The following is a 12,027-nucleotide window of genomic DNA, read 5'->3' on the forward strand; positions in this document are numbered from 1 at the left end:
CTGTGGGGTCTGTTTGTGTTTGTGAACAGAGCCCCAGGACCAGCTTGCTTAGGGGACTCTTCTCCAGGTTCATCTCTCTGTAGGTGATGGCTTTGTTATGGAAGGTTTTGGAATTGCTTCCTTTTAGGTGGTTGTAGAATTTAACTTTTCTTTTCTGGATTTTTAATAAGTGGGTATCATCCTAATTTTGCCCTGCAGGCATTATTTGGTGTTTTACATTGTACACAGAGGATATTTTAGCAAAATTCTGCATGCAAAGTCTCAAATTGGTGTTTGTCCCGTTTTGTGAATTCTTGGTTGGTGAGCAGACATATCTCTCTCTCTGTCTGTCTCTTTGTCAATTCAATTTTCAATTCAATTTAAGGGACTTATTGGCATGGGAAACATTGCCAAAACAAGTGAAGTAGATACTTAACAAAAGTGAAATAAACAACAAAAATGCCCAGTAAACATTGCACTCACAAAAGGTCTCTCTCTCTCCACACTCTATCTATCTATCTATCTATCTCTCTCTCTCTCTCTCTCTCTATCTATCTATCTATCTATCTATCTATCTATCTATCTCTCTCTCTCTCTCTCTCTCTCTCTCTCTCTCTCTCTCTCTCTCTCTCTCTCTCTCTCTCTCTCTCTATCTATCTATCTATCTCTCTCTCTCTCTCTCTTTCTCTCTCTCTCTCTCTCTCTCTCTCTCTCTCTCTCTCTCTCTATCTATCTATCTATCTATCTATCTATCTATCTATCTATCTCTCTCTCTCTCTCTCTCTCTTTCTCTCTCTCTCTCTCTCTCTCTCTCTCTCTCTCTCTCTCTCTCTCTCTCTCTCTCTCTCTCTCTCTATCTATCTATCTATCTATCTATCTATCTATCTATCTCTCTCTCTCTCTCTCTCTCTCTCTCTCTCTCTATCTATCTATCTACATAGGAAACTGCTATTTTGGGACAAAGTTGAATCACCCCATCTGAAGATCCAGTTGATTCCTCAGTGCCACTTTAAGAGGGGGAGGCTCCGCTTTAGCAAATTGTGAACTACTCAAACAAACACGTGGCCGTAAACAAGAATCTCCCCTCCATTCAGCAGTAATTCCATGTTTAGTTGGTTGCTTCTGCTCCACGGTTTCATGTTTGTCTTGTGAAGCAATGTCAAGGAGGAAGGACTTTTTTTTTTTAAAGCGCTGTACTTTTTAGAGACAGACAGAAAATAACCCTTCCTCGGATACTTAACATAATTCCACCGGCACGGTGAGAGTACCCTGCCTCTGTCAGATGATCAGCTTTGTGATGTTGAGAAATGCAATAGCTGAAATGGCCCCCTAATGCAGTTCTGTAGGGAGGATGTTGAATTAGACAGGTCTGGAGTCAGTTCTGTAATCTCTACCCGTAGGGAGGATGTTGATTTAGACAGGTCTGGAGTCAGTTCTGTGACCTCTACTCTTTTATTAAGCTAATCTTTTTTTCCCGATTTTTCATTTTGGAGCTTTGATTCAATCAGTATCGCATAAGATCAGCGTTATAGCGTGATTGACATTTAATGGAAATGTTTCTGCGTTTGTGGTGACTAAATTCACGGCTCATTCTGCTCATTCAGAAATCACCTTTACATCTCTTCCGCGCTACAACGTAGCTCAACCGCGCTACAGGTTGAATGAAGCCCTTGGACATTTTACGACCCACACCCCTAACCCACATCCCATGACCCACGTAATGTAATATGGAGTGTACCCTCATGAGCACCTCTTCCGTATTCATCAACTCTTATGGCAAATGGGTTAGTGCTTGTGTGACCTTCAACCTTTCTCAATGCCCCAGAATGCCTTGGCCTTGCTTGACCTTTGGAACTCTCTAGACTCTAGTGTGGTACAGTAGCCCAGCTTGTTAATGACTGTGATATGAGTTGTCGTGTCGTAAAGCAATTATGAATGTCTTGAGTAGTGCTTACGAAGCTCTAATGTACACATTATTAACGAGAACCTTGTACAACGCAGTCCTCATGTCAGATCCTTTATGGTGCACATCTGTGCATGTGTTTGTCAGTATTCTGTATGTAATGTATAATATATATAATGTATAGCGAGCTCTGTGTAGTCGGAATACAACAATGATACCAGTGATGTGTATACAAAACGAGGATATGGACAATATTGACATTGTGTGAAATGATTATTATGATATATGTATTATCTTGCTCATACATACGTACGCATATGGTATTCCTGTGTGGTATTTGAATTATATATATATATATGTATATATGGTACCAGTCAAAAGTTTGGAAATACCTACTCATTCAAGGGTTATTCTTTATTTTTACTAGTTTTTAAATTGTAGACTAATAGTGAAGACATCAAAACTATGAAATAACACATATGGAATCATGTAGTAACCAAAAAAGTGTTAAGCAAATTAAAATATATTTTATATTTGAGATTCTTCAAAGTAGCCACCCTTTGCCTTGATGACATGTTTGCACACTCTTGACATTTTCTCAACCAGCTTCACCTGGAATGCTTTTCCAACATTTTTGAAGGCATTCCTACATATGCTGAGCACTTGTTGGCTGCTCTTCCTTCACTGCGGTCCAACTCATCCCAAACCATCTTAATTGGTTAATTGGGTTGAGGTCAGGTGATTGTGGAGGCCAGGTCATCTTATACAGCAATCCATCACTCTCCTTCTTTGTCACATAGCCCTTACACAGCCTGGAGGTGTGTTGGGTCATTGTCCTGTTGAAAAACAAATGATTGTCCCACTAAGTGCAAACCAGATGGGATGTCGTATCACTACAGAATGCTGTGGTAGCCATGCTGGTTAAGTGTGCCTTGAATTCAAAATAAACCACTGACAGTGTTGCCAGCAAAGCACCCCCACACATCACACCTCCTCCTCCATGCTTCACAGTGGGAACCACACATGCAGAGATCATCCGTTCACCTACTCTGCATCTCACAAAGACACAGCTGTTGAAACTAAAAATCAAAAATTTGGACTCATCAGACAAAAGGACAGATTTCCACCGGTCTAATGTCCTTTGCTCGTGTTTTTTGGCCCAAGCAAGTATCTTCTTCTTATTGGTGTCCTTTAGTAGTGGTTTCTTTGCAGCAATTTGGCCACGGAGACCTGATTCACACAGTCTCCTCTGAACAGTTGATGTTGAGATGTGTCTGTTACCTGAACTCTGTGAAGCATGTATTTGGGCTGCAAACTGAGGTGCAATTAAATGAATTTATCTTCTGCTGCAGAGGTAACTCTGGGTTTTCCTTTCCTGTGGCAGGTCCTCATGAGAGCCAGTTTCATCATAGCCCTTGATGGTTTTTGTGACTGCACTTGAAGAAACTTTAAAAGTTCTTGAAATGTTCCAGATTGACTGACCTTCATGTCTTAAAGTAATGATGGACCGTCGTTTCTCTTTGCTTATTTGAGCTGTTCTTGCCATAATATGTACTTGGTATTTTACCAAATAGGGCTATCTTCTGTATAACACCCCTTCCAAAAATGAACTTTTAACAAGGCACACCTGTTAATTGAAATGCATTCCAGGTGACTACCTCATGAAGCTGGTTGAGAGAATGCCAAGCGTGTGCAAAGCTGTTATCAAGGCAAAGGGTGGCTACATTGAAGAATCTCAATACACTTTTTTTGGGTTACTACATGTTTCCATGTGTGTTATTTCATAGTTTTGATGTCTTCACTATTATTCTACAATGTAGAACATAGTTCAAATAAAAACCCATGAATGAGTAGGTGTTGTCCACTGGTCCTGTGTTTACATTACGGTACTATAAGGATGGTTAACATTTTGAAATGATGTGAAATGCAACAGCAATGATATTAAAAATAAAAGTCATTGTTTTTCCATTATATTTACAGTGTGTTATATAATTTAATATGATGTATATGAGATGTTATATCAATTCTGTGGGCTTTTTTTGGTAGCAGAGCCAGTCAAATAAGGGTGCAGGTTGGTGTTTCTACGTCGTAATAATTCACTGTCTGCATTCTACGATGAATCCGTATTATCCCTTTGAAGAATATACAGAGGATCAATGGATATTTTCAGAGTACAGATCTGTCAAGGGAAAGACAATGAATCACAATCCTTTGGACCAGCAGGGCCTCAGTAAATCACACACGCGCACACACACATGCACGCACCCACACACACACACGCACACACACACACACACACACACACCCCACACCCACACCCACACGGGGGCTCTGCCTGGATCCACCACAGGCTCTGGAGTAATAGTGACCAGTAGCAGGATAAATAGATACTAATGGTAGTATATACATGTAAACAACAGTAATAATGACCAGTAGCATGATAAATAGATAGATACTAATGGTAATATATACATGTAAACAGGAGTAATAGTGACCAGTAGCAGGATAAATAGATACTAATGGTAATATATACACGTAAACAGGACTAATAATGACCAGTAGCATGATAAATAGATAGATACTAATGGTAACGGCAATCAATAATCAATGAACAGCAGCGCAGGAGGTTTCTCTCCTGTGTGTGTTCTCTGGTGTGAAGTCAGGTGGCTAATGAATCAAATCAATAATCAATGAACAGCAGCACAGGAGGTTTCTCTCCTGTGTGTGTTCTCTGGTGTGAAGTCAGGTGGCTAATGAATCAAATCAATACTCATTATAGCAGCAGCGTAGCTGTGAGAGGTAGCAGTGGTCGTGAGCCATTTAACAGTGACGATAAAGGGAAACGAACGCCTACTGGAACGTCACCACACAAATCCCTCCCACCACCCACATGTTAAAGGGTTGGAGGAGGGCAGATGCGTGGGGGGCCAGCAGAAGGAGCCCTGTAGATCACACTGTATGCTCACTCAGACACTCAGCAGTCATGGTCCTGATTACCAAGGGGATTATCCCCATTTGCTGTTGAGGAAATGCAACTGACTGTGTAGGAAACACACGGACACACTACTAACACAGTACTTGAGGAAATGCTACCGACCACAATGGAAACACCCACTGAGTTTATTTTAGTAGAGGTGTCTTTGCAAATGTATGCTAATTCAATTGACATGAGAGTCAAGAGAAAGGCAAATCATTCCTTGATAGCAAAGAGATAACTATTTTTAGGAAAGTTCCTATTGATAGTCCTATGGATAGTCCTATTGGTAGTCCTACGGATAGTCCTATTGGTAGTCCTATTGGTAGTCCTATTGGTAGTCCTATTGATAGTCCTATTGGTAGTCCTATTTGTAGTCCTATTGGTAGTCCTATTGGTAGTCCTATTGATAGTCCTATTGGTAGTCCTATTGATAGTCCTATTGAAAGTCCTATTGATAGTCATATTGGTAGTCCTATTGGTAGTCCTATTGATAGTCCTATTGACAGTCCTATTGGTAGTCCTATTGGTAGTCCTATTGATAGTCCTGTTGATAGTCCTATTGATAGTCCTATTGATAGAATTAGCTACTATGACCTGATACAAAATGATATGAACCACTTATTGTTCTGAAGGTTTTTTAAAGTGATGTTTTCAGAAACCCTTTCAGTATACATTAAAGACCTTTACACTACAGTCATCAGATCACTTTTCTTCTTGGGGCGGGGGGCGTGGCTGTAGAATCTCTAAATAGTGACCATGTTACATGAACCCATTTTTGACGATCAGAACTGATTCACATACAATAAATGTTTTGTCATTTTTCATTCGCATTTTATTGAGATATTTCAACTCAACCACACTACTGTAGTTAAATAAATAAATGTATACAAATAAATTACTCTTTAAAATGTAGAATTAAAAAAAAAAAAAAAATAATAATAATAATTTCAAATGTAATTTAAATAGCAAGTAATACAATATATACCCTTAGTGGCTCCTGAGTGGGCAGCGGTCTAAGGCACTGCATCTCATTGCTAGAGGCGTCACTACAGACACCCTGGTTTGATTCCAGGCTGTATCACAACCGACTGTGATTGGGAGTCCCATATGGCGGAGCACAATTGGCTCAGTGTTGTCTGGGTTTAGGGCAGGGATTGGCCGGGGTAGGCCGTCATTGTAAATAAGAATTTGTTCTTAACTGACTTGCCTAGTTTAAATAAAGCTTCATAATACATAGTAAATACAGACAACAATACAAGTATAATTAACTAAAACATAATGATAAATATATATTTTTAAAATAAATAATGAATTCAGAATTCAGAATCAATTAGAATTGACTTCTCAATATGAGATATTTGACCGATGTAGTGGGCCACAATGCTTAAATAAATTGAATCATACTGTATGTCAGAATTCCTTCAGATAGTAGAATATATATATATATATATATATATATATATATATAGTGAGGGTTGGTTTATGTGCTGTGGATTGTAGTTCAGCATTAGCATCATAGACATTTACTGTCATGGTAACGCCATGGCAACACATTTGTTAAACAATAAACCCCAAGTATATATAAACAAACTGCTACAGTTTAGATAGATCGGTGTCATTTCTCTAGCCTGGTTCCACATCTGCTTGTGCTCTTGCCTACATCATGCTGTCATGCAAGCCGATGTTTGGTATGACAAGGAGTGGCATGATGGCACAAACAGACTAGTACCCAATCTATAATTCCTCATCTTTGACAGAAGAGTTCAAAATAAAAAATAAAATGCATTGGCTTTAACACGAAACAACACGATGCCTTAACCTCAGTCAACTTCAGTAGATGAAACGGCCCTGACTCCTATCAGCTAACCTTCCATTATCCTCTTCTTCATCGTGGATCTTGCTGTTTAACCCCTCCTACTGTATGAACCTTTTCCCCCTCACGCTGAGGCCACGGCCCAAACGTCACCCTACTCCCTATATAGTGCACCCATAGTTAAAGTATAGGGTGATTTGGGAAGTACCCTTCCTCTCTATCGTCATGCCATTTTCGTCCGTCTCACAAGGCGAACACGCCAAAGAAGTTCTTCCCATCGCCACTCTCCAGATGGGGCAGAAGCCTGTTCTCTGTGACTGTCCGGAGCCTGTCTCCCTTCTCCAGGTTGAACACGGCTCCCACATACACGGCATTATACCACTGTCCTTCGCTCGCCTCGCTGTTGGAAGACTTCTTACACACGGTGCGTACAGAGTTGAGCAGCATCTGGTCCTCCTTGTCGTCTTCGGTGCCGTAGCTTGGGGACCAGCGCGTGACCGTGTTACTCAGGTGAACCATCTCCTGGTTGTTAGGGTGCTTGGGGTCGGCCTTGCAGCTGACGCGGAAAGAGACCTGGCTGTAGACGAAGTATAGGCCCGGCCGAGGGATCACAATCTCGTTGTTGTTGAGTTTAAGACCCCCCTGTGAGATTACCTGGCCCTCATCGTCTGTCCACTCCACTGTGGTCTTGTATTTTCCACTGACGTTGTACTCACCTGGGAGAAGAGAGAGAGAGAGAGAGAGAGAGGTTAACATGGGAAATAATGAACCTCTTCCAAGGTCCACATCGGAAATAAATATATGCATTTAACGTTTGTATGTGAATTCCTTTGGGGTTCTTTGTACTTTTAATTTGTTTTTAACTGTACAAATAATTTTAACCCCCCAAAAAATAAATAAAGTCAAAGTGGTTGAGATGCAGAGTGGTTGGACATGAATATAATTAGCTGTAGATATTGACAGACGGAGCACTACGACACACCATCTATCGAGGCAAGTTGTAAATGAGCCGGTTCAAAAAAAGAGATGAAGGTTATGTCTTTGACTTTATACCGTATGTCAAACAGGCTCGATTCATTCACAGCTTCTAATCCCCATTTCAAAGTCAAGGGTCAAGTGTGCATTTGATTATGCATAGACCAAATTTACATGGCATATATCCAGATGATTCACCCTGCAGACGAGTTCGTTCCAGTTCTACAGGGCTCTTGAAAGGACTCTAATACAGCATCCTGTCAGGTAACCTTCCCTTATCCAAATAGCACCCTATCCCCTACATATGGGTCCTGGTCAAAACTAGTGCACTATATAGGGAGTAGGGTGCCACTTCGGAAGCAGACATAGTATACATTACTGTAAAGTGTCATCTCACCTTCCAGATGAATGGCAGCCTTTCTGTTTACAGAGAGTTGTCTCAGTGTATGCTGAAGTTCTGAAGAAGGGAAGAAGACAGAGATTTAGAAAACGGACACTTCCGAGGGTGAATTCTCTCTCGTTAAACTCCATATAATGCCGTACTGCTGCGAGAGCTTTGCGAGAGTTTATCTTACACATTTAGGTGTTTTTGTCTCAAATTGGCACTCTGTATTCCCTATATAGTGGACTACTTTTGACCAGGGCCGACAGGGCTCCCGTCATAAGTAGTGCACTATTAAAAGAAACAGGATGCTATTTAGAATACGCCCTTTGTCAAGGGAGTAGCGGTATATATTCAACATTATAACGCCATACTACCAGCAGTAGAACGTATAGAACCTGACTGGGAAAAAAAAGGAAACAAACTCACCATTAACATCCTCGACCTGATCTTGTCTCTGAGTTAGAGGAAAAGAGAAATGGAGAAAAACGAAGAAAGTTAGTCCCGTGATCGGTTTCACATTGACGCTACACAGGAGATATATGAGATATACAGAGATTTACAAAGATACATGGTGATATATAGATATTTAAATATATATATATAGATATGTAGATATATAGTGATATACAGAAGATATGTAAGTAAAAGTAGATTTAAATCTAAAATGTAAATATCGCTACAGAGATATACAGTAGTTTCAATCAGGATCTAAGTTCAACTTCAAAGTTCAAACTTAATTAATCAAATTGCTGATGGAATACACTTGATATCAGCTCATCCAAAATAATCCAGTTCCCTTATCAATCCATTATGCCACTAATAATGAATGATAAGATAAAATGGTCTGTATGTGTTCTCACCTTGGTGTGCCAGGTAACGAAGAGTGCAGCTGAGACACACAGTGCCATGGCCAGCAGGGCACCACACAGCCTCCATCGGTGTGTGGACTTCTCCCGTACCAGGGTCACGGTCGTTGCTGGGTACACAGGGCCACTCTCCACGTCTAACATCACTCTGCTGCAATCACCTGCCATCGTATAGTAGAACCTTCCGTCAAAGTCCTTAGTATCCAAGAGAAGCCTGGAGCTCCAATGTCAATCAAGCTGGTTTGCGATAGGTATACAAGTTGGTAAACTCAGAATAACTTCAGTAGCTAAGTTCCCACAGTGGTATTAGAGGTTGACTGTGTTTTGAAGGTAGTAGGTAGTGACAGGCCTGCTGATTGATTGACTGATACTCTCACTGCTGCTGTTATATACATCTAGCTGCCAAGGGAAACTCCAGTGATGTCACTCAGAGTGGAGGCTAGCAAGGGAACAGAGTTTTGGAGGAGGAGGAGGAGGTGTGGGTAATGGCTGGAGGGACCTGTGGTTTTTACACAATTGAGAAAGGTATTGAAACCAAAAAACACAGGAAGATCAGCTGCTGCATGCAATACCCTAATAAACGAAACTAAATGAAACATCTGACCACACACACACACACACACACACACACACACACACACACACACACACACACACACACACACACCTGTCTCCCTCTCTCTCTCTCCTAAAGTAAACACCAACATCCCTCTCTCTAACTTCATCTTTACTCTGTTCCCTAATCAATTTTATTTTCGTTTCTACGGGGATTTTTTTCTTTTGTTTTTGACTTTCTTTCTTTCTTTCTTGGCCTTTTAATGTTCTGCTTTTCACTGAACTTCATGTGCCACATATCGACGTGTTTTCTACTTCTGTCCATTAGTAGCAGCACTGGTGGCTGGTTAGAAGGACAGAGCAGTCTATTGAGTGACAGACGACGTTGTGGTATAATTTTACTTCCGTAAAGGGGATATAGCAGTTAGTATGATGTTTTTATATATATATATATATATATATATATATATATAAAGGATAAAAGTTAATGTTATGTTACTGTATGTTCATGGTAATGCAACATCATCACTGCTATGCTGAAGCTTGTACGTTACAGGTACATTGGCGCTATACATTCACACAAACAAACATCCTCATCTGCCAAATATGCGCCCACAGAGATGTGTCATGGCTGCTATCTGTAATGGTATAACTGACACTTCCTTCCATCTCTTTTAAAATAGGCCAAGCATACAGGGAGGGGGAGGGGAGGGGGAGGCCCCCATCTCCCCCATCTCCCCTCTCCCCCATCTCCCCATCTCCCCCATCTCCCCCTCTCCCCCATCTCCCCCTCTCCCCCATCTCCCCCATCTCCCCATCTCCCCCTCTCCCCCATCTCCCCCTCTCCCCCATCTCCCCCTCTCTCTAACTATTTCAGCCTTTTATTTTCCCCATTTCATTAATGCAAATGTATGTAATGCGTTGAGAGATACTTATTGTTAATGTAATAATGAAACAATGTGTGATGTATATCTTTGTATGGTGGAAACATAAGTAATAAAAGATCGTAAGAAATGTAGCTTTACTATGATAAAACATTATCTATACAATCGTTGATCATTTAGTAGGATGTACGGAGTCCATATTTAGTTGGCAGGTAGCCTAGTGGTTAGAGATTTGGGCCAGTAACTCGAAAAGGTTGCTGGATCGAATCCCTGAGCTGACAAGGTAAAAAATCTGTCGTTCTGCCACTTAACAAGGTGGTTAACCCACTGCTCCCCTCAAAAAGGCAGTTAACCCACTGTTCCACTCAACAAGGCAGTTAACCCACTGTTCCCCTGAACAAGGTAGTTAACCCACTGTTCCCCTCAACAAGGCAGTTAACCCACTGTTCCCCTGAACAAGGTAGTTAACCCACTGTTCCCCTGAACAAGGCAGTTAACCCACTGTTCCCCTCAACAAGGCAGTTAACCCACTGTTCCCCTCAACAAGGCAGTTAACCCACTGTTCCCCTCAACAAGGCAGTTAATCCACTATTCCCCTCAACAAGGCAGTTAACCCACTGTTCCCCTCAACAAGGCAGTTAACCCACTGTTCCCCTCAGCAAGGCAGTTAATCCACTGTTCCCCTCAACAAGGCAGTTAACCCACTGTTCCCCTCAACAAGGCAGTTAACCCACTGTTCCCCTCAACAAGGCAGTTAACCCACTGTTCCCCTCAACAAGGCAGTTAACCCACTGTTCCCCTCAACAAGGCAGTTAACCCACTGTTCCCCTCAACAAGGCAGTTAACCAACTGTTCCCCTCAACAAGGCAGTTAACCTGCTGTTCCCCTGAGCAAGCAGTTAACCCACTGTTCCCCTCAACAAGGCAGTTAACCGACTGTTCCCTTCAACAAGGCAGTTAACCCACTGTTCCCCTGAACAAGGCAGTTAACCCACTGTTCCCCTCAACAAGGCAGTTAACCCGCTGTTCCCCTCAACAAGGCAGGTAAGCCACTGTTCCCCTGAACAAGGCAGTTAACCCACTATTCCTCTGAACAAGGCAGTTAACCCGCTGTTCCCCTGAGCAAGGCAGTTAACCCACTGTTCCCCTGAACAAGGCAGTTAACCCACTGTTCCCCTGAACAAGGCAGTTAACTCACTGTTCCCCTGAACAGGCAGTTAACCCACTGTTCCCCTCAACAAGGCAGTTAACCCACTGTTCCCCTGAACAGGCAGTTAACCCACTGTTCCCCTGAACAGGCAGTTAACCCACTGTTCCCCTGAACAAGGCAGTTAAACCACTGTTCCCCTCAACAAGGCTGTTAACCCACTGTTACCCTGAGCAAGCAGTTAACCCACTGTTCCCCTCAACAAGGCAGTTAACCCGCTGTTCCCCTGAGCAAGGCAGTTAACCCGCTGTTCCCCTGAGCAAGGCAGTTAACCCACTGTTCCCCTGAACAAGGCAGGTAAGCCACTGTTCCCCTGAACAAGGCAGTTAACCCACTATTCCTCTGAACAAGGCAGTTAACCCACTGTTCCCCTGAACAAGGCAGTTAATCCACTGTTCCCCTGAACAAGGCAGTTAACCCACTGTTCCCCTCAACAAGGCAGTTAACCCACTGTTCCCCTGAACAAGGCAGTTAACCCACTTTT

General features: G+C 42.0%; 1 protein-coding gene across 1 annotated transcript; it reads right to left on the reverse strand.

Annotated features, from left to right (window-relative positions):
• Positions 1-5,670: 5,670 nt before the first annotated feature.
• Positions 5,671-9,244, reverse strand: tnfa (tumor necrosis factor a (TNF superfamily, member 2)). Its single transcript, XM_029645042.2, has 4 exons — positions 8,893-9,244; positions 8,459-8,486; positions 8,045-8,104; positions 5,671-7,388 (listed from the first exon to the last, which is right to left on the reverse strand). Exons 1-4 carry the CDS (start codon positions 9,064-9,066, stop codon positions 6,916-6,918), a joined length of 735 nt encoding a protein of 244 aa, XP_029500902.1. The 5' UTR covers positions 9,067-9,244; the 3' UTR covers positions 5,671-6,915.
• Positions 9,245-12,027: the final 2,783 nt, after the last annotated feature.

This window comes from Oncorhynchus nerka, linkage group LG4, assembly GCF_034236695.1.
Source record: "Oncorhynchus nerka isolate Pitt River linkage group LG4, Oner_Uvic_2.0, whole genome shotgun sequence".
Lineage (NCBI taxonomy): Eukaryota > Metazoa > Chordata > Actinopteri > Salmoniformes > Salmonidae > Oncorhynchus > Oncorhynchus nerka.